We start from the raw sequence: 20,689 nt of genomic DNA on the forward strand, positions 1-20,689 counted from the left end.
ATGTTAGTGTGATTTTTATTCTTTACACTTTTTTGCCGCGTAACAACTCCCACATAATACTTCCAATTTACACTGTTCAAATTTCAACTAGCTTAAAAAATTCACGCCTCCCGGGGTATATATCGTCTGATTCCACATAACTTACAGTATTTGCATAATTTAACTTATAATAACTTTTTCCCATTCATTTTCAATGGGACAGACATTGAACTTTTTCCAAGTATCACTTTTCACACCCTTATCATTACCAGCCTACCCAGCATTTTTCGGTCTAAAAGATGTCTAATAGACGTCTAAATGGTGCTTATACGTCTAGGCTAAAAACCGTCTACAAATGGTCTAAAAGTGAAAGTTTTTTACGTCTACATCTAGACGTCTATTTGACGTCCAAGCTTAAACGTCTTTTAGACGGCTAAAAAGGTCTACAAATGGTCTAAAAATTAAAGTTTTTTTTAGACGTCTTAGACGTCTATTTGACATCTACGCCTGGACCTCTCATTTAATATATTAAATGTAGACGTTTGCTACATGTTCACTTTTATACCAAAGTTAAACTCCATTAGACATATACATGTCTGTTAAACATATTATTCACAACAAACCAATATTAAAAGTAAAGCTGTCAAAAATGAATGTTAAAGCAGGTTGTCTTAAAAAATAAATAAATAAATAAATAACCTGCGATCCTTACCTTGATGTAGTTCCAGGATGTTATGACGATTCACATCATGTGTTTTTGGACCTTTTAATTAGGTTTCAGTAACACCAATGTGATGCTTATTTTACTACTGGATAACATTAACCAAACTATCCTATTTAAATAGAAATGTATGTTTTTTTCCCAAACATCCAACCATCACAAACATTTGAATGTGAAACCAATATATATTTGATTTATTTACACATTCTTAAATATATTACAATAAAACTATACAATATTACTGATATGTTATGCATATTTGTTTTCATAATGTGGAAATGTGGCTCAAAGTCTAATAAACAAAATTTCCAAAATAGTTTTAAAATAAAAATAATCAGAAAATATTTTTAGTCACCACCTGCCTGGGATCACTGATCAGTATACATACATTTTGAAGTCACGAGGTCACCATATTATTACATCCAAGAAACATTTCTCGGCATACGATCCTATACATTTACAGTATCAAAATTGGACATTTGAGACAGTACTTAGTAGAAACATGATTTGTTTTAAATTTGATAAACATAAGAAGACTTCAGACATTTCACAACTTGCCTTAAATACATGTATAAATGATATGCTTCATGATGTTTACAGAAGGAAGAATTATAACTGTAATTCAAGAAAAGAGGTCTCTTTCAAATATAATATTGGGGGTCTAAGGAACTGAGCCATAAAAGAAAAAGGCCATCCTGTGGCTTCAATGGCTTGCATGGGGGTGTGTGGGCTATACAGTCGTGTATACAGATCAGTGGGATGCATAAATTAAAACACAGAAGAAAAAAAAATACACCTATTTCTAATTTTCCAGAATATCATGTTAAAAGTCCCCAGAGTTTTCATGGGCAACTGTCCATTCTCAGCTTTGATTTCTCCCCAAGACTTGGATGGATGGCAATCAAAGTATCCACATCTCTTGTCTGACACTCTAAGACAAACAGACTATTACTAATTACTACGGATATGACCTTTAAAAATAATAATAAACACATTTGTTTAATCCTTATGACCTCCTTTCTTTGCTCCATTCGTACACTCTCTTCCTAGCTCTTGAAGAGTGAAATAAATATTAACTGAAAGTTTTAAACATTTTCCAATTGCCAAAAAATCTTTGCCTTTTTTTTTTTTTTTTACAAAAATGATGTGGCATTCTGTCTGTGCTTTTGGATATGTTGACTCCTTGCGATCACACAAGATCCACGGTTCAATATTGGGAGGGGAAGTATCTTAACAGCTGATGTACAATCCCATAATCATTATGTTTATTTAAAACATTGTAGCAACTAGCCAACATAAAAGAAATAAAAAGCTAACTTACTCCCTAACACCTTGTGCTGGAAGCACTTATCTTCAAAAGTATTTATAAATGAAACAACTAACACGATGTAGCACAAATTGGCAACTTAACTGTGAACAAACTAACACCATGTATAGAGCATAAACTGGCAAGCTAACTGCAAGCTAACAAGTTAGCTTTTAAGCTAACTTGGTAGCATGCAATCGTTTTACTCACAATCGGACTGTTAGATATATTAAACATTGTAAAACAAAATAACACTTCAATAACGTATCGCTGAGCACTCACCCATAAGCAGCTCTTCGAGCTGTTTTCGAGAAGCAAGTATTTGTTTTGCAACCGATATGGGCAGTCGACTACAGTTGGCATTCTGTTTGTGTTGACCAGAAGTGTAAGCTTCTTTTAAGCGCGTTGCTGCCACCAAGTGGGGAGGAAGTGTTGACCATCTGCATGCTTGGCACTGTCGCTCACCATTCGTGCGAACCGGCATTTTATTTTATACCGAAACTTGTGTAGTTATTTTTGGGACATTATAAGGTATTTAATTACATTGTCAAGATGTGGTATGAAGAGAGGTCTTGATTTAGACGTCTAAATATGAACCTCCGTAATCGTCCGGATTTGGTCTAAATAGAGTTGAAATGAGAACCTCATTTAGACGTCTTTTAGCCCTGGTCTATGGCAGAATTTTTACTTTCTGGACCAAGTCCTTTTGTGTGGGGTGCATTAATAGTGATCCTTGACATGCTCAGAAATTGGTTAGTATTAAATCTATTCAATATATTTGATGGCACATTATGTGCGGGTCAACACTGAGACACAGACTAGGTAATTGTCATGTGAAAATGAACAATCGTTATTTCAGAAGCAACCTGAAGCTTTTCACTATTGCATGGGCAACTGAGGGGGAAAAAAAAGGTATTTGCTTATCAGAGTGACTAGACTGTTTGGTTGACAAACTAGGTCCGTTGGTGCATTAATTTTGCCAATACAGCACCTGCTGTCTTAGACACGGAGGAAAGCTTTGTGGCACCAATTGTCTCTTTTGGGGTCTAGTCCGAATGCTCCACTGTTTGTGTCCAGCTCGTTGCCATGACATTAGGGTATTGCCAAGCCATGGTGTCTTGTAGTGGCAGCAGACGTTTCTGTCGAACTGCTGCCATGCTGTGCTTTGGAGTGTAAATGAGGAAGTGTGCACGCTTGTGCATTTGATCGTTCTTTTGCTGCAGACCTGGTGTCACGCTTCACATCTGCTGGCCGAGGGTGGAATTAGCATTTGTTTGGATGGGATCATAATGATATACAGTAAACAGGAAGTGAAGTCCATCCAGTTTCTATGGCATTAGTCAGTGGTGAGTAGTGCATTTGATCACTGGGGCCTTCAGTGGAAAACCTATCCAACTTTATCCAACTCTTAACTAGCACTATCTGTTATGTCAGTAATGTGTTAGAACACCTGGGGCCTCATTTATCAAACTACGTAGAAAAAAATTGGGATCTATAAAACCATGCGTAGACACACTTACGCACAACTGCACGCAATTTCCCTTTATAAATTTTACACGTACCCAATCCGTGTGCGCAGCTGATTCCAAGCTGTTCCACGCCCAAATCACCCCATATTTGGCCAATGCTAATCAACTCATTAATGGATTTGCGTATAAGCAGCACGTGTCCGTGAACGGCCTAATCGAGACAATGGACGTACACGCAAAATCGAAGAAGACCACTAATTTCACACCGATGGTGATCGAAACACTCATTGGAGAGGTCGAGGCACGCAAGGCTGTGCTGTTTGGGAGACACAGCATGGGCATAACTAACAAAAACAAGCAAAGCCGAGTGGCAAAAGGTTGCCAATTCGGTTAACGCTGTAAGCGCTGCTGGGCGCACTGTTGCAGAAATAAAAAAGAAGTGGTCTGACACAAAGGTAAGCATAATCAATTCATTGTCCGTAAAAAAAAATATAGTAATGCTAAGGAAAATTGCTCACTGTAGAGGCAAATATTAGCCTAATTTAAACAACTGGCCCATACATTAGTTGCACCTAATTAACATAAGAAAAATAGCGGTAGATCCCCATTTAGAGATAAATATAATATAGACACAAAATTCCACCAGTACCACGTTGAATGTCATGCGAGGAAACCGCCTCGCAACATGCTTGTTTAATACGAGTTTCCCTCATAAGTTGGAGGTAAAAAAAAAAAAAAAACGCATGGCGGCGATTCGCCAAAGCCTTGTAGAGACTGGTGGAGGACCAGCCAGCAGGTCCGGACCCACAGACCACCACAGCACAGGGGGCGTGTGCACACCGGCACTGTGCTAGAGCTGCAGAGGAGGACCATAGACTCAGTCGACAACCTCACGCATGAGTTGACAGGAATAAGAGAGGTCTTGTCGGAATTGAAACAATTAATTAAAGAACATTTGAAAAAATAAATATTGCCTGGTTTGCAGACGTCTCACCACATCCCCTCGAATTCTTGAAGCCGCTTGGTATTCCGTGTGTTGAGGCGGTAAAGTGGGTTCATATAACTTGCCAGGGGAAGGGGTGGCAGCTCAGGGGGGAGTGGGATGCAGATTAGACATATACAATGCTTTCAGATTGTTATTACATACAGTAGATATATGACATACATACCGGTCCGCCATTTCTCGCTGAAATGAACCGGTAGCTAAGAAACCAAGTGTAGTGAGTGTCCGTGTATGGACAGATATGGCGTGGTTACGTTGTGTGGGCCTCTCCAGCAACGGTGTGAAGTCTGTGCAGAGCTCCACAAGGACAGCTCTTGGCAGTCTGAAACAACTGATGAGCCAGTGATGGTCGTTGGCCATTCGGTCCTGTTGGTCCCGGAAAACACGCTCCCTTCTGAGACATCGGGTGGCAAGGTACTCCAGCAGTGCCAAGTTTGCCATTGTTAAAGGGACACTTTACTTATTCATCCATTTTCAGCAGCAAAAAGTTGCTACTTTTTCAATAATTAATTTGGTAACGTGATTATTTTTTAATGTACATTTAATAACTTTTAAACCGATGTTAAAATGAATCGAACGCCGGCATGATTGTTACACGTGACTAGATAACCCGGATGTTTACGTCACTAGTGTGTAAACGACGCTACACTATGAAACGCAGCCGTGCATCTAGCGTCAAACCCGGAAGGATTAAACCTTATCGCTTCGAGCCAACACGACAAAATAACCCTACCGAAGGACAATCTGCCTTGGATGTGAAAGTTGTGGCGCCAGATGGTCTTTTCGGGCACAAAATAAACTATTGACCCATTTTTAATAATACTGTTATGATAAATTGAGTATTATGACGTGACTGGCGTCCATAATAAATACATAACAAATCGTACTGTATGATGCACACAGCACTGGTGCAGTTGCAGTTATTTCAGGAAAAAGAAAAAATAATATTATATATACTGTATCGTCGTTACAGCGCCCAACTTCCCCGAGCTGTTTTTTTTCCTTTTCTTTTTTTGCGTGGAGTCCCGATGATGTAAACGAAAGCTTGTAAGAAGGTTGTGTATTAACTGTGTTTATTTATAGACAGAATGAATTAAGGAAATGCGAGACACCGTTACCTAGGCTGGTTATCAATGGTTTGGATGCGAACGAAATTAATAGAAACGCAAATGAAACTGGAATGCACCACAGGAAGAACAGCGGGACAGAACACAACATAACGTCCTCATCCCCGTACTTGACGATGTTCACACTCAAATGAATTATGAAATAAAACAGTCCGTGCAGTATAATAACGAATGCCCCCCCCCCACCCCCTAAACATGCCTACCTTTCGCTTTAAATTTGCTACGCTTCTCCGAGATCTTGCAGTGGCCGTAGGTAGACCTCGATTTGTGCCGGCTGTTGGTGAGAGTGAAGGCTCCGTGTTGCTAGCAGTTGCGGAAGTAGCCGCCAGAGATCCTCCATCGGCTTGATTATTTTCCACGTCTGGTTCTTTAAAGATACTCGGTACTGCGTTGGGCTTTAGTATTAGGCGTGTGGCGTACCCCATCTCAAATTGTAACATATTTTCGAAGTCCTCATGCCTGAAATGTTCGCTGCGCACACGCCTACTTGTCCTTGCCGGGAGGTTGACAGCACTTAGCAAACCATTGTCTACTCAAGTAGCTTTTTTTTTTTTTTTTTTTTTTGGGGGGGGGGGGTCTCGCGGGTTTTTCCTTGCCGACGCCTTGCAAAATTTTGCAATACACAAAGGCATAAGTGACGTTTGTGTCCTCCTCGTTGTTATGTCTGCGTGAACTACTGTTCGCCAAGCGAGTATACACACTTGTTACGTCACCACTTGGGGGCGTTCCAACACGGAAATACTTCTATGTAGAAGAAAAGTTAAATAAATCAATATAAGGGTGTATACTTCAGCTCTTATGCATTTTTCGTAGCTAAACTAACTATTTACTGCCGATCAAGCCATACATGTAAAATTAAAGGAGCCTTCCTTTAAATGGCGGGACGCATTGTTCCCGCTCTTATATAGGCACGGTCATGGATATTGTACGATTGTTCACACCTGTCAGTGCCTATTAAATTTAATTGTATGTCTCAAGCACTTTACCGGTTGGGTATAGCAACAATTTGGGGCCCACATTTGATATTCATAATCATTATTATCATTTCATAATAATACTAATAACAATAGTAATGATGATAATAATAAAATAATAACAATAATAAATTATAAATTACTAGTGTTATTACTATTATTATTCTAAGTGTTATAATTATTATAACAATGCTAATAATAATAATAATTATTATTATTGTTATCATTATATTATTATTATTGTTATAAGTATTATTATTATTATTGTTATTTTTATTAATGTTATTATTATGTTATTCTGTAATTATAATAGATGTTGATTATTGATTTCAAATTTTTGTTATTTATGTTGTTATTAATATTATCACTTCATTATTATTATTTTCACTGTTCTTATTATTATTAACATTATTATTACTAGTCCGAGTGTGCTGTTTGGGGAACATCATCACTAGGGGTGGGAGGAAAAAATGATATCGCAATATATTGTTGTGCTCTCTGTTGCAATAAATTATCGATACACTGACGGTAGATATCGTTGTAATGTGTCCAGTTGTGCGGTGTTATGTTATAAATGTTTATGCACTTTGATTTGTATCACTTTACAATGTTTACAGTTAAAAGACTAAGAGGCGGTGAGGCACTAGGCACGTTGTACAAATTTTGGCATTGAATAAAGGCATAATTAGACATTTTCCTTTTTATGGGCATTTGTTGGCTTTTTCAGTCACATGTCGTGATGTTTTGCTACATTTTTTTTGACACTATATCAAAAACCGTGTATTGTGATATCGATATCGTGAGCCAAATATTGTCACAGTATCGAATCGTGGTTCGTCCTACCCCTAATCATCACCACGGCCGTGCGTCGTATGGACTGTTATGACGAAGTGTATTTATCCAATCTGTTTTTTTTTTTTTTTTTTTTTTTTCATTTCACTTATTCCCTGACATCAAGCTCCATAGAAATCCATAGATCCATAGAAATCTTGCACCAGACTAGTTTACTTGCTACTTTCTATCTTTATTGTATTATGGCATTCATATAGATTAATTTTTGCGTTAAGGTCGGCCGGGCTGGTGGAGGTACCGGCGGCGCATGATGAGCTAACGCGGCATGTGTGTCTCCATTAGTTGGCATTATATGTGCAACTCTCGTTATGTTACATTGGGTGATTTTATTGAGAAATGACAGGCGTTTGATGTAGTGGAGTAATTCACGTGCCTCCTTCCCCACGTGCTTGTGGCATATCAGTGCGTGTGTTTGAGTCATCAACGTAAACCATGCTGAGCTGTGTGGTCGCTGTTTTCCTATGTCTCCAGAATTTGCGGATTGAGTATGGTAGGTCCCAACTTGACGTGGCGGTGCGTCAAGTTTCACGTTCAGTTTGTTTTCTATGAATCCCAACTTTGGCGCAGGAATGTTTGTACGTAGAGTTTTGGCCTCATTTTGATCGTACGCAAGCTTTATAAATGAGGTCCCTGGACTGGTCGACGACCGAATACGGCACACACATACTCTCACTAACATTCACACCTGGCCAAGCGTTTCAATGAACAATGAGTGAAAGCGAATATATGTTTAAACACTCGCTCAACGTGCTGCCTTGAAGTGTACCTGTGGTGCTCAGAAGGAAAAATATACAGTGGTACCGCTACTTACGAACGTCCCTTCATACGAAATTTCTGAAACTCCTCAACATGAAAATATTGCTTGTTACGAAACCAGTTTCATGATACGAAAAGTAAAAATACAGTATGGGCTGATACGCGCAGCTACCAGAGTTTCCTGAATACAACATACTTACAGCTACTCTGCCATTGGCTATTACTGGCATCATCTGGCATCCCATTGGCTAAGAGGGACCTGTACCGTATGTGACCATAGATACAGAATAGAATGTGTCTATGTAGCGTCCTCATCATTCGTCCCTCAGGCCATGAGGTATTTAGATAGTTTTACGTAAATGTGTTACCTAACGGTCCACGAGTTTGTGCAAAAATTCAAACAATTGGTGATTGATGAAGGCTACGTTGCACAGTAAGTTTTTAATTGCAACGAGACGGGCCTTTTTTGGAAAAAGATCCCTCGCTATACCTGAAGTTTCCATCAAGTTTCGGAATTTATTGAAAAGAATCACCCAGAAAAAGTTTTCACCATTCAGGCGATCGCTCAATATGATGATGTTTGCCTTGGACATTTTCGAAGGATTGTTAAAAAAAAAAAAAAAAAAAAAAAAAAAAAGGGGGCTCCAGGTGGCGGAGTGGAACCATCACTTGCCTTCGGGAGATGATGTGCGGCTTACATGATGTAAGCGTGAGTGAGTGAGCGATAAATAAAAAAAAAATACAAAAATAAATAAAATAAAAAATAAACGAGATTGTTTAAAAAAATGAACATCATTGGATCAATTCTTTACAAAACACCAGGCAAAAACACAGAGAGAACATGAATCAAAGAGGGCAAAAAACAAAGACGACAGCAGTTAAAAAGGTAAATGACCATTTTTATTATTTACTCTATTCTTTGTTTTTTACATTATGCACAACTCTCATTTATTGTGCAATAATCGTAACATGTATTTGTAACATGTTTTGATGCCTTTTTATGCTTTATAAAAGATTAATTTTGGGAGGCTTGGAACGGATTAGGGCATTTACATGGAAAATGCGTCTCTACTTACAAAATTTTCTACTTAGAACTTTCTTCCAGAACCAATTAATTTCGTAAGTAGAGGTACCACTGTATCTGGTTTATCAAGAAAAATTGCATCCAATTGTGCTTTTTGTTACACTATTAACGCAAGCTTATAATAGCTCCCGGAACTTATTTTTCGAGACTCCATGACAGCTCGTGTTCACAGCCGTACTTGCCTGCACAGAGTGAAGCCGTGACATCACCACATTGAAAGCCGTCTTGGCTCAGCCCTCGCCCGCAATTCAAAGCAGCATTTTTTGAGTCATTCCCACAACACTCCAGAGTCAATACTGATGGATGGTCCATCAATCCGTCACTGACGGCGATCGTTTGCTGACAGAGAAGACACAACATACTAGGTGCTGCACGCACATGTAATCTCCTCTCGTATGCAAGCCAGAAGCCTTTCTGTTGGGTCAGGTTTTCATTTTTTCAGTTTAAATAAATAATAATACATATATATCCGAGTCGAGAAGACTGATTTACATCATATGGAAGCGATCTGGTGTATCACTCAATCGCAAATAATGGATGCAAGTGACGGCCTGTCAATGTAGTATGTCACGTCCGCCCCAACATGGCCACAACCACTAAAATTAACTAGCAGAATTATTTTGGCAAATACAAGACTAGACACAAAAATGGGAACACTGGATAGTTATCAAACATTCCAATATTGCTCCATTTGCCCATCAATACCTTGAAATGGGTCACCCGAAGTTTACCTGAATTAATATATTCATGGCTATGAAAATATCCAACAAATTAAATCTTTTGGCCACATTCTCCCACACCTTTATTATGATAATCTGTGCATTGGTAGTCTATTTTTAGCATCCCCTCACTGTTTCCTCCGTTCGCCAGCTTCTTTCCTGTCTTAATTATTTAAAAAAAAAAAAAAAAAAATCCTCATGCGTGAAAATTTTGCGTTGAGGAGAAGATGCGCTGCAAGTGAACCAATGGCGTTGTCGGTGTTCATCTTCAGCTGGTCCTCTCCATTATTCAGCAAAGGTCCTTATCCTGTCCCAAATCTGACACCCCATCTGAGTTATTTCAGTATGTCAGCTATTTTGGCTTCACTTCCAAATGGAATTTCCTTGTTAGGTTTCTGCGTCCCATCTTATGCACACACATACACTGGCACCCGTTTTCCGTTTGAACCCCAAACCTCGTTCTACATGAAGTGGCACCTCTGCCGCTGATTATACAATTCACCTAAGTTTGCAACCACTCCAGTGGTGGGAAGTAGCTAAATACTGTGGTATGGTACTCTTAAATCGTAAAGCACTTTGGGCACCATATGGTGTCGTTAAAGCACTATATAAAAAGCAGTCCAGTCCACTCAATGTAAATTTTTGCCATAGCTGTACTTTACCCGCATATTTAGTTTTCTGTCGGCCGCTCATGACATGGCATTGTCAACGCGGTGTAAAAAAGATGGTTTAGATCCTGATTGTTTGCGATGTCAGGGTCTTATAAAGCAGACACATAAGTGGAGCAGCAAGGCAAAATCACCACCAGAACAACATACCATACTACATACATAGCATGCGAATGCCATCTTAGAAACGGGAATATTTGGCTGGTTAACCCCGTGCTGTTGGCAGGTTGCGGTCCGCACCTTCCTCTCACTCGGTCCTAGCAGCTAATGAAAGAGAGTTTGCAAACTCGCTGGTCGGACCTGATAGACAAACTAGCTTAACACCACTGTCCCCTCTAATTTTCCGTGTTACTGTGCATTCACGCAAACTTCTTGAGCATTCCATGGATCATGGTGAGCAACATCCACGGATTTATATACAGACTTCCAATGCCACTTATATCACCATAGCAAGAAGTGAAGCCACGGCAGCCATCTTACGTTGCCACCCACTAAGCCAACCAAACTTGAAAATATTCGTTTTGCCGCAGTGTTTTTATGTTAATTTACTGTCTCCACAGTGAAATGCCACTGTCCGTGGCGTATGGTTGTACGACTAAGACTGCAAGAAGCATTACATGCACATTTCATTGTTATGAAATTAATGCATATATAAATTTTCTCTTATAAGCTATATCTGTGAGGGCTATTCAAAGACTTGTCCACATCATGTTGTCAGAACCATGAACAATGAAATGAGCACAAAGGCCATCAGGTCAAAATTGCCTATGAAATGTAAACCCAACTGAGTCTATTTATATACAGTATACTAAGCTCTTGACAACATCAGACATGCACATGGCAGCCAAACCAGTATTACCTGTCCAAAACCTGAGATCATAAATTACATGATGTATGTATGTTACAAAAAAATTCAAACCACTTGTACGTCATGTGTCAGACGATTAGATTCAGCCCTAGTTTGTTCCTTGTTTTTAATCACAGGTTATTTTAAGCATAACTAAGTCTCTAAAGAATTTTTTATAAATCTGGGCCCACATCATCCACTTAAAAATAATGGAAAATGTAATTTATTAAAACGTGAACATTTCTGAAACGTGTGAAGGGCCTCATTGAAGAGGCTCGTAAACTACGCCCATATTTGGACTTCCTGAATGTCGCGGTTGCGTGTCGCTGTCTCGTCAGTGCTGTGTGAGTGTTTGTATCATGTATGCATGCTTCAAAGTGCAGTAGAACAACTGTGTCCACACCCAAACTGCTATTAAAACTGTAAGTGAAGTGGGAATGGTGTTATAGTGCGGAAAATACGGTAAATATGGTGAAGCTGCATTTGGCTGTTATGCTGCACACAAATGGAATATGCTGCCAATAGCCTTTATAAATAAGACCAGTATCAAACTATTTTTAAACAAGATTTTAGGGAAAAAAAAGTTTTTAACCAGCTTAATGACTTTTTGGCCAATTACAATACTTTTGAAAAGTTGTTAAGATTATAAATGATTTTATGTTTAATCTTGACTGTTAGGAGTTGACGGTGTTGGTGTTGTTGGATCTTAGCGCTGCTTTTGATACAGTGGACCATGCCATTCTTTAAAATAGACTAAAATTCCTGGCTGACCTTGCTGGTGCTTTACATAAATGGTTTTTATCCTACCTCACTGAGAGAACTTTTATGGTAAGTTTAGATACATGCTCCTCAAACTTTTATGGAGTAACGTGGTGTGCCTCAGAGTTCAATTTTAGGTCCTTTATTATTTAATTTATTTTTGCTCCCTCTTGCCGGTGTCATTAGGAGACACGGAGTGAATTTCCATAGGTATGCTGATGACATGCAGTTGTACATCTCTGTGACTCCTGATGACACCAGCTCTTTTTAGCTGTATCACTGACATCAAATCAAGAATGCCAGAAAACTTTCTCCAGCTTAACAGGGTCACGTCTGAAGTTTTAATTATCGGTGCTGAGGCCCAGAGAGAGGAAGTCTTAACTAAAATATGTGCAATGTTCCTACAGCCCTCACCTCAGGTCAATTTTGTACTCTGAGATCACTTTTATTCCACATATTCAAAATTTTACAAAAATGGGGTTTTATCACTTGAAGAACAAAGCCAGCGTCCGCCCTCTCTATGGCCAACAAAGAGACGCTAATACGTGCTTTTATTACTAACCAAATTGATTGATGCTTTCCGGTCTTCATAAAAAGAACATTTTGCACTTACAATTACTGCAAAATTTGGCAAGCACGTATCCTGACTAAAACTGGAAAACGAGAGCATATGACACCAATTTTAAAATCTTTGCATTGGCTTCCTGTGCGCTTCAGGAACAAATTTTAAGGTATTATTATTGTTTTATAAGTGTCTCTATGTTCTTGGGCCTTCATATCTTTCAGAACACCTTTTACCTTATGAACCCTTGAGAGCCCTGAGATCCTCCAGCACTGGCCATTTAATTATTCCATGTCACGGTGTGAATGTGGTGGGACCCAAAAGCGGAGAAACCAGGCAGGGAGAACACCTTATTGAATTGACTGAACGTAGACTGGACAGGACGGAACGTGAGCAGACTGGGCATGACGTGGACAGACTGGGCAGAACGAATGTGGACAGACTTGGCGTGATGAATGTGGGCAGACTTGGCATGGCGTGTAGACTTGAGGAGACCCAGAGAAAACTTAACTAGATGTAGAGAAAACTTAACTAGACGTAGAGAACTTGACCAGACGTCACTTGTCTCGAAGCAGACAATCATATTTAGGTATGATTGTGTAATTTTACTACTATCACTGGTGCGAGTAACATTTTTAGTTGCTTGCACAGCACAGGATTTGGTTGCACCATTTTTTGTGGAGATGCTGCATGACCTTAGGCATACGCAACTCAATATATTTGGAAAAATATTTGATTGTAACACGAGGTTTGCCTGCAACAGCAATGGCTATCAAAACAAGTCAATAATTTCGTATAACTTAACTCATGTCAACATTATTTTGTTTAGCTCAGTCAAAGTCAGTATTTTTTTTTCTTCACCTGCTGCTCGGCCGATGTTCCCCTGACCTTTTCATCTGTATGCTGTCCTCGCTCCGAAGCTTCAAGATTTCACCAGCTAGACAGTGAGTTAACGACCTTCCAAATAACCAGACTTCGTTTTCCTTTTGTGCTGTTAATGTGAACAATGGCCTCTGACCATTACCCTCTTTAGGTCGTTGTAAAACTAGAAAATAAAATAACAAACAATGTAATATTAGCTAACTATACACGACACACTTTCATGCTAGTAGCTAGTTATATTGCACATTCAACAATATTTAATTGTCCTAATTAACTAAAATAATTCTACAGTGTTTTTATACTGACATCGCATGTACTTATGGTCAATTCTCATCCAAAACAACAACAAAAATAAGATCCAACAGTCTGCGTAACAATGAACGTGTCGGCTTTCCGTGCTGCCGCATTGGAGTGGTGTGGTGTCTTTTTTTTTTTTCTTTTTTTTTTTTTTTTTTTTTACTCAACAAAAACATTAAACCTAGCAACCACAGGAGGGCGCTTAAAGACAGCACAAATTCAAACTAAAACTTCTGACGGGCAGAATAATCTGTATCGTTTGATTTCGCACCTTCCGCTGGCATTCCTTTACCACCATCATTCTCCTCCTCATTCTTATTTTGTTTTAGAAAATAAGCAGCAATAGGCCGCTTCATTTTTTTTAAATTTGCTGCCGCTTTTCCCTGAGCCCCGCACGGCACCACAACCGCCTCCATTGCTTTTCTGTTACAGGAGGCGCGCGGGAGGAAGGGGGCGGGATCATTTGAATTCTCCAAGCAAAACTTCCGTGCGGATCTGCCATAACATTTCACGAGTGGCAAGTCACGCCAACATTGAACCATATTTACAATTTCATACGGACCACCATGGATGAAATATTGCGATTCACGACCGGCTCGCGAGTCGTGAAGTTATTTGTGAATGAAGAGCTCTGCCCTTGGCGCTCTCATTCAAGCAAACGGGAACACACGACCACTATATATATATATTTTTTAAACCACAAAATTACAAATCCATCCACACCTTTTAAATTGCAAATATAGTTAAGCGTTGTTATAAAAGATTATTATAATGATTGTATGTACCGTATTTTTACGACTTTGGCGAAGGCCGGCGGGTGCCTTTGCTTCTCTCGCAAAAACAAGGAAATGGCCGTGTGCCACGGCGTTGCCCTCCGCGTTGGGGTCGGTCAATCAGATGACAGGTGACGACATGGCACCCGTAGTCTCGCAACGACCGGCGCTGCAGAACCACTGCCGAAAGAGTTCTAAACAGCAGTTACAACGGAACCACTCAGCCCCGAAAGAGTAATAATATATAGAATCAAGAATAAAACTTCTTGATTGTATTTTAAGATCAGTCACGATGATGGTACTTGGAGGATCAAGAATATTATTCTTTAAGAACCACATAGCATTAGACCAGTTAGCTTCAGAACTGTTGCAGCGGCTATTAAATGGCAAACCATATTGCCACTGAAATTCCTCCCAAAAGATGAAAGAATTAGTCACATGTACTCTACAGTACCATTTAGGATTCAGGGTCAGAGAAGATTGTTGTTTAAAATTTTAGCATTTTCATTCAGAGTTGCGTAATGTAATGTTTTTTTTCTCGGCTTCTGTGTTTCTATCTTTGTATGTCTGTGCGAAGAACCATTGGGAGGGGAGGCCACGGACGGGTCATCAGTATTCTGGCACATTCTGCCTCCTGTGGTGTGGGCAGCAGAATAATTTGATTGTGATCGTCCAGATCGATAGCTGTGCTCGGCGGAAGGCAGTCTGCCGAGAAGCACATGTCCCCTTCAAGATACATTTTTATTTTCTTCGGCGAACGCGCTAAACTATAATGTACTCTGCTCCATTGTGCCGATATTACAGCGGCCTTCATAAAGGCATTTTTATGTTGCGCGAAAAAGAATAGGCAGGATGTGCAGCATGGAGAATAGAAACAGAAAAATCTCCTGCTTGAGAACCATGTTGAATTTGTTTATTGTCCATAAGGTGAATGTGCAGCAGCAGAAGAGTGACAAACAATGCAGCTAGAAATTAATAAAGATGCTAAATGTGCTAATCTAGCAGCAGTTTGATCAGAAGTCTGGAACCAAAACAACTATAAGAAGAGGACTGGAGGCTTTGTGAAGGCTCAACAGTACAGTGTGTCAAACTAGTGGTCTGCTTCTACTTGATCTGATTGGCCCAAATGAATGTGACACACACAGCTTTCAGGGCATCGGGCTTTCTGTTTTTCAAGGCTTTCCCTTTTCTAAACAGTTTTTGTTTGCGTGTTTGCATGTGGATTTGTGACATGCTATTAGATCAAATGCAGAATGTTGCCCTTCATTCTTGATGGATGAACATTTTTATTTTATATAGGCCTACTATTATAACCAGACAATTCACTTGAGTACACTTACTGTACCAGTAGATGATATGTTGCTCCAATATTTTTGTCCACAAGAAACTGAAATGTATGTGTGCGTGCGCGTTGCCGTGCTCACGTGTTATGCTTTGATCACGTGGATTAGTGCTTGCTCACTGAAGGCCCCGTTCCCACGAAAGTACGTTTCAGTGTATCTGCATACGTTTCCTACCGTTTGGGCAGTTTTCCACATGGCGGCACAGTTTCGGAGCTTGAAATCGATAACTTTTGGAAACGGACGCCAGAGGGGAAAGATTTCGAAATGCTCCCTGTATGTTCCAATGTGGACACTATAGCAGGATAGCTACTTCTCTCGTGACTGCGGACGAACCAACAACAATGGCGGATAGCCGCGTCTTCGTTGTTTTGCGCAACCTCCTTACCTTGTTTCTTCTTTTACAGCAAAATGTTTTGTGTGATGTCGTACTTGAATCACCCGGCATTGTCACTTCTCTGTGTCGCGTTCGTCTCACTGATTTGTATACATTACTGGATTGCCGATAGCCCTTACACGCCCATGCAAGCTGTTGAAGCGACAGGGCAGCCATCTTAATCCTCCCATCTCGTCAGCAGACTTTGAAGACCCCTTTTCTTTTATCACTCAGTTGCTAGACCCATGTTGTTTCGACTAAGTACTGTCTCAAATGTTCTCTAATTTCGATACTGTAAATGTATAGGATGGTATGCCGAGAAACGTTTCTTGGGAGGAGTAATATAGCGGCCTCGCGGCTTCAAAACCGTCTATTCAGATCAGTGGTTCGTCTTCTTCGCTGATTCTTCTTCTCCGCTTTCCGTTAACTCCCTCTGGCAGCGCTACAGCGCCACTCCAGGTTTGGCATATATACGTAGAGCTGTTAACTTTTTGACTGCCAAACGTTATCCAAAAAACAACCCAACGGTGCCAGCCGATTTCAAGCATTTTCACTCACCTTTCAAATCAAACAGAATATTGTGCGGTATGACTACATAAACATTGTGGATACCATATGAAAGATTGGATTCCATTGTTTCATGAGAAAAAAAGTATGTTTCTACCTTATTACGTTTTTTTAGTAATCACCATTTGAAATTAGGTAATTTGAGTGACATGAGCGAAAATACAGAAATATAAAGAGAAAACAAGCTTTTTGTGAAATGATACATTTTTTTGCACTACAGAGACTTTGACACTAATATTTATTGTTTAGTGACAAGGCAGCGCTGCACAAGACGTTGCGCTGCCCATTGAGAGAAAAAAAACAACAAACAAAACGTAATAAATGTAAATTAACGTTTATGGCGTCATTCATTAGGATTTTAGAATACGTCATTAAATGATTTTGGCGGTTAAAGAGTTAAACGTCCTACACGTCTTCTTTTGGACACTCGCATGTCTTGAGACGGTTCTGTCTGTACAAGGTTTGTTTGAGGAACGCTTCTGCGTAAACAGGGCCTGAGTGTAAGAGCTATAATGTACAGTTTGATCTCACACACGCGCACAAGAACACGCACTCACTGTCAAGATAAAGGTGCTAAAAGTACAGCTTAAACTCCTGAACTTAAGTAAATAAAATTTAAATTTAAAAAACTTGGCACAATAGAAAAAAAAATATCTGCACACAAAATATTTTCCCTCTTTTATTTTATTTTGGTTCATATATGTGATCATGTAATATGACCAGAGGTGGGTACAGTAGCCAAAAATTGTGTTCAAGTTAGAGTACGGTTACTTTAGTATAATAGAACTCAGGTAGTACTAAAAGTAAAAAACTAGTCTTCCAAACAATTACTTGAGTCAAAATAATGTCGGTATTCAAAACTACTCAAGAAATGAGAAACTGGTGATTGTTTTTTTTTTTTTCATCATAATAAAAAAAAAAAAGTATGTGAAAATTCAGCGATTATCCAACAATGACTGCAACTAAAACAATAAATAAAATATTGATCATGCAAGCAATAAATTAATAGATACAGTGAGTAGATAAAAATAAAAAGTAGTAAACGGAATGCAGCTCAATGTAATTAATGAGCATCAAAACTACTTCAGCAAGTGCAATTTATCCCAAAAGTACTTAAATGTAGCACGTTAGTACCCACCTCTGAATATGACAACACTTGTTGACAACGAGTAATCTAATAAAATCTCTGCATTCCTATATTTGTCATTCTCCGACTATTCCTCAGTCAAGATTCAGTGACTTGTGACATGAAATGGAATGTAGCCAATCCAAAAGTTTGTTTATTATGTGACTGCTGCCCGCAAAGCAGTAGCAAAGCTACTGCTGCGGAGCAGTCACATATTAGTATCCAGAAAAAAAGCGTTTCTTTATTTTTTTTTTTAATTATTCCACCGATTTTTCAGAAAAAATGCGGGCCGTACCGTTGAACATACCGGCACAAGTGAGGTATCAAAAGATGCGTCTCGATCTGACTCGGCGGGGAACCATTTTTTTTTCGGAATTTCGAGTTACCATGGCAACACAATTTCCCAAAACCCCCGCCAAAAAGTCCCATAGGAATGAATGGAGAAGGGGGAAAAACATCGACAAATTTAACACCTTTTTCGAAGCTACGCTACCCGCACATACAGGGTGACCCAAAAAGATGCGTACCCATATTTTATTCGATAAAAAATCAATTTTTTAACGAATGTCTTTTCTGTTGCAGGACGTGAAAGGTGAACCTATCATCATTTGCAGCTATAGTTGCCCTGAAAATGTCTTGGACAAATCAGCAGAAGATATTCTCCCTGGAGACCTATTTTGACCTATTTTCAACTAACAATCGTTGATTTTGATGGAAAGTTGCGACAATGGAAACGCTTTCGAAACTGAATCTGTACACTCTGTTAGGATTTTGTTGCAAAATAGGTCTCCAGGGAGAATATCTTCTGCTGATTTGTCCAAGACATTTTCAGGGCAACTATAGCTGCAAATGATCATCCATAGGTTCACCTTTCACGTCCTGCAACAGAAAAGACATTCGTTAAAAAATTGATTTTTTATCGAATAAAATATGGGTACGCATCTTTTTGGGTCACCCTGTACATTGACCGACCGAGACGATTTTTAGCTCATTTTGTTGCAATTTTTCCCATCTTTAGCTCTGTGTTGAAATTTTTTTTAAGAGATGTAAGCGCTCCCTCCTGTGCGGGTTCAAAGACAGGGTGCGAAATGACGAAAAAAAGGCTTTTTACATTAGTGTGTATTGCGTCTGCTAGAGTGGGGCAATCAGCGTTAGAGTGGAGAGACAAAAAAAAATCTTTCGAAAAATTTCACTTCAACTCGTCACCGTGGCCACAATATTTGCTCATTAAACATCAAATTTGGACATTTTGTAGTCACAAGGGTCTTCTTTCTGACAAACCCACTTTTGTGCGGCAAAGGTGTCATTTAGCACCTTTTATTTGACTTCAAGCGAGGGGAAGTCGCACTTTTTCGCCCATTCAGCCCCATGTTATTTTCGCCGCCTTTTTTTGTCATTTTTTTAAAAGTCACACGTTTTCAACCTGCTCTAATTTGGTCATTTTTCATCCGATTTAAAAAATGAGAACATGCTTGCGTTCCCCAAACCCTTGCCGTTCTAACGGGGCATTTCTGAAATCTGTATCTTAAACCGTTGAGTCGTGAGAGCCTTTTGTTCGAGGTGTGCGCTTTCTCATAGAACTCAATTGAAGCAAAATTTTCGCCCACCTGGTAATTACGAAATGTGTGTGCGTGAATGCGCATATTTGTTAAAGTGACAGTAACCTATTTTCAGTTTATTGATTATGGCTTAACTTCCACATTTCTTGATCAATTAAAACCATTCGAATTTTAAACTCTTCAGATCATTCCCTATTTTCGTTTAATAAAAAAAAATCAATGCACAATATTATATTTTTGTTTATGAAATGTAATGTAATGAACTGCTATTTAAATGGTGCTTTTTGAGCTATTCTGCCCACTCTCTCACTTCTGCACAGCAACTGCCTCAGCCAATCAGAGCTGCTTGTTGTCATCTACGCCTGGAATTTCCCCACCACCGCCCACACACAGTGGCGGCCATCTTGGCCAATTGATTAGCTAGGCCAGGGATTCTCACACTACTGCCCACACAGAGCGGCGGCCATCTTGGCCAATTGATTAGCTAGGCCAGGGATTCTCACACTACTGCCCACACAGAGTGGCGGCCATCTTGGCCAATTGTTGAGGTGCACCCAGGATTCTCGGCTTCTGCCCGCATGGAGCGGCGGCCATTTTGGTCAATTGATTAGCTAGGCCAGGGATTCTCACACTACTGCCCATACACAGCGGCGGCCATCTTGGCCAATTGATTAGCTTGGCCAGGGATTCTCACACTACTGCCCATACAGAGCGGCGGCCATCTTGGCCAATTGATTAGCTAGGCCAGGGATTCTCACACTACTGCCCACACAGAGTGGCGGCCATCTTGGCCAATTGTTGAGGTGCACCCAGGATTCTCGGCCTCTGCCCGCATGGAGCGGCGGCCATTTTGGTCAATTGATTAGCTAGGCCAGGGATTCTCACACGACTGCCCACACACAGCGGCGGCCATCTTGCCCAATTGATTAGCTGGGCTAGGGAT

The 20,689-nt window shown here is 39.7% G+C and overlaps 1 protein-coding gene across 11 annotated transcripts in view; it reads left to right on the top strand.

The window, feature by feature from the left end:
* magi2b (membrane associated guanylate kinase, WW and PDZ domain containing 2b) overlaps window positions 1-20,689 on the top strand; it is a 738,212-nt gene that overhangs the window by 104,529 nt on the left and 612,994 nt on the right. For 7 of the 11 annotated variants that reach the window (XM_077515476.1, XM_077515479.1, XM_077515478.1 and 4 more), the window contains exon 3: window positions 13,747-13,770. The exons of 3 other annotated variants lie outside the window; for them this stretch is intronic. In XM_077515476.1, the coding sequence (XP_077371602.1) occupies window positions 13,747-13,770 (24 nt within the window). Of the gene's footprint in view, window positions 1-13,746; window positions 13,771-14,462; window positions 14,523-20,689 lie in introns of those variants that run through there. One more of the 11 variants, XM_077515484.1, reaches the window with a different exon arrangement.

The sequence above is a fragment of the Festucalex cinctus genome, chromosome 3 (genome assembly GCF_051991245.1).
Source record: "Festucalex cinctus isolate MCC-2025b chromosome 3, RoL_Fcin_1.0, whole genome shotgun sequence".
NCBI classification, from domain to species: Eukaryota; Metazoa; Chordata; class Actinopteri; order Syngnathiformes; family Syngnathidae; genus Festucalex; species Festucalex cinctus.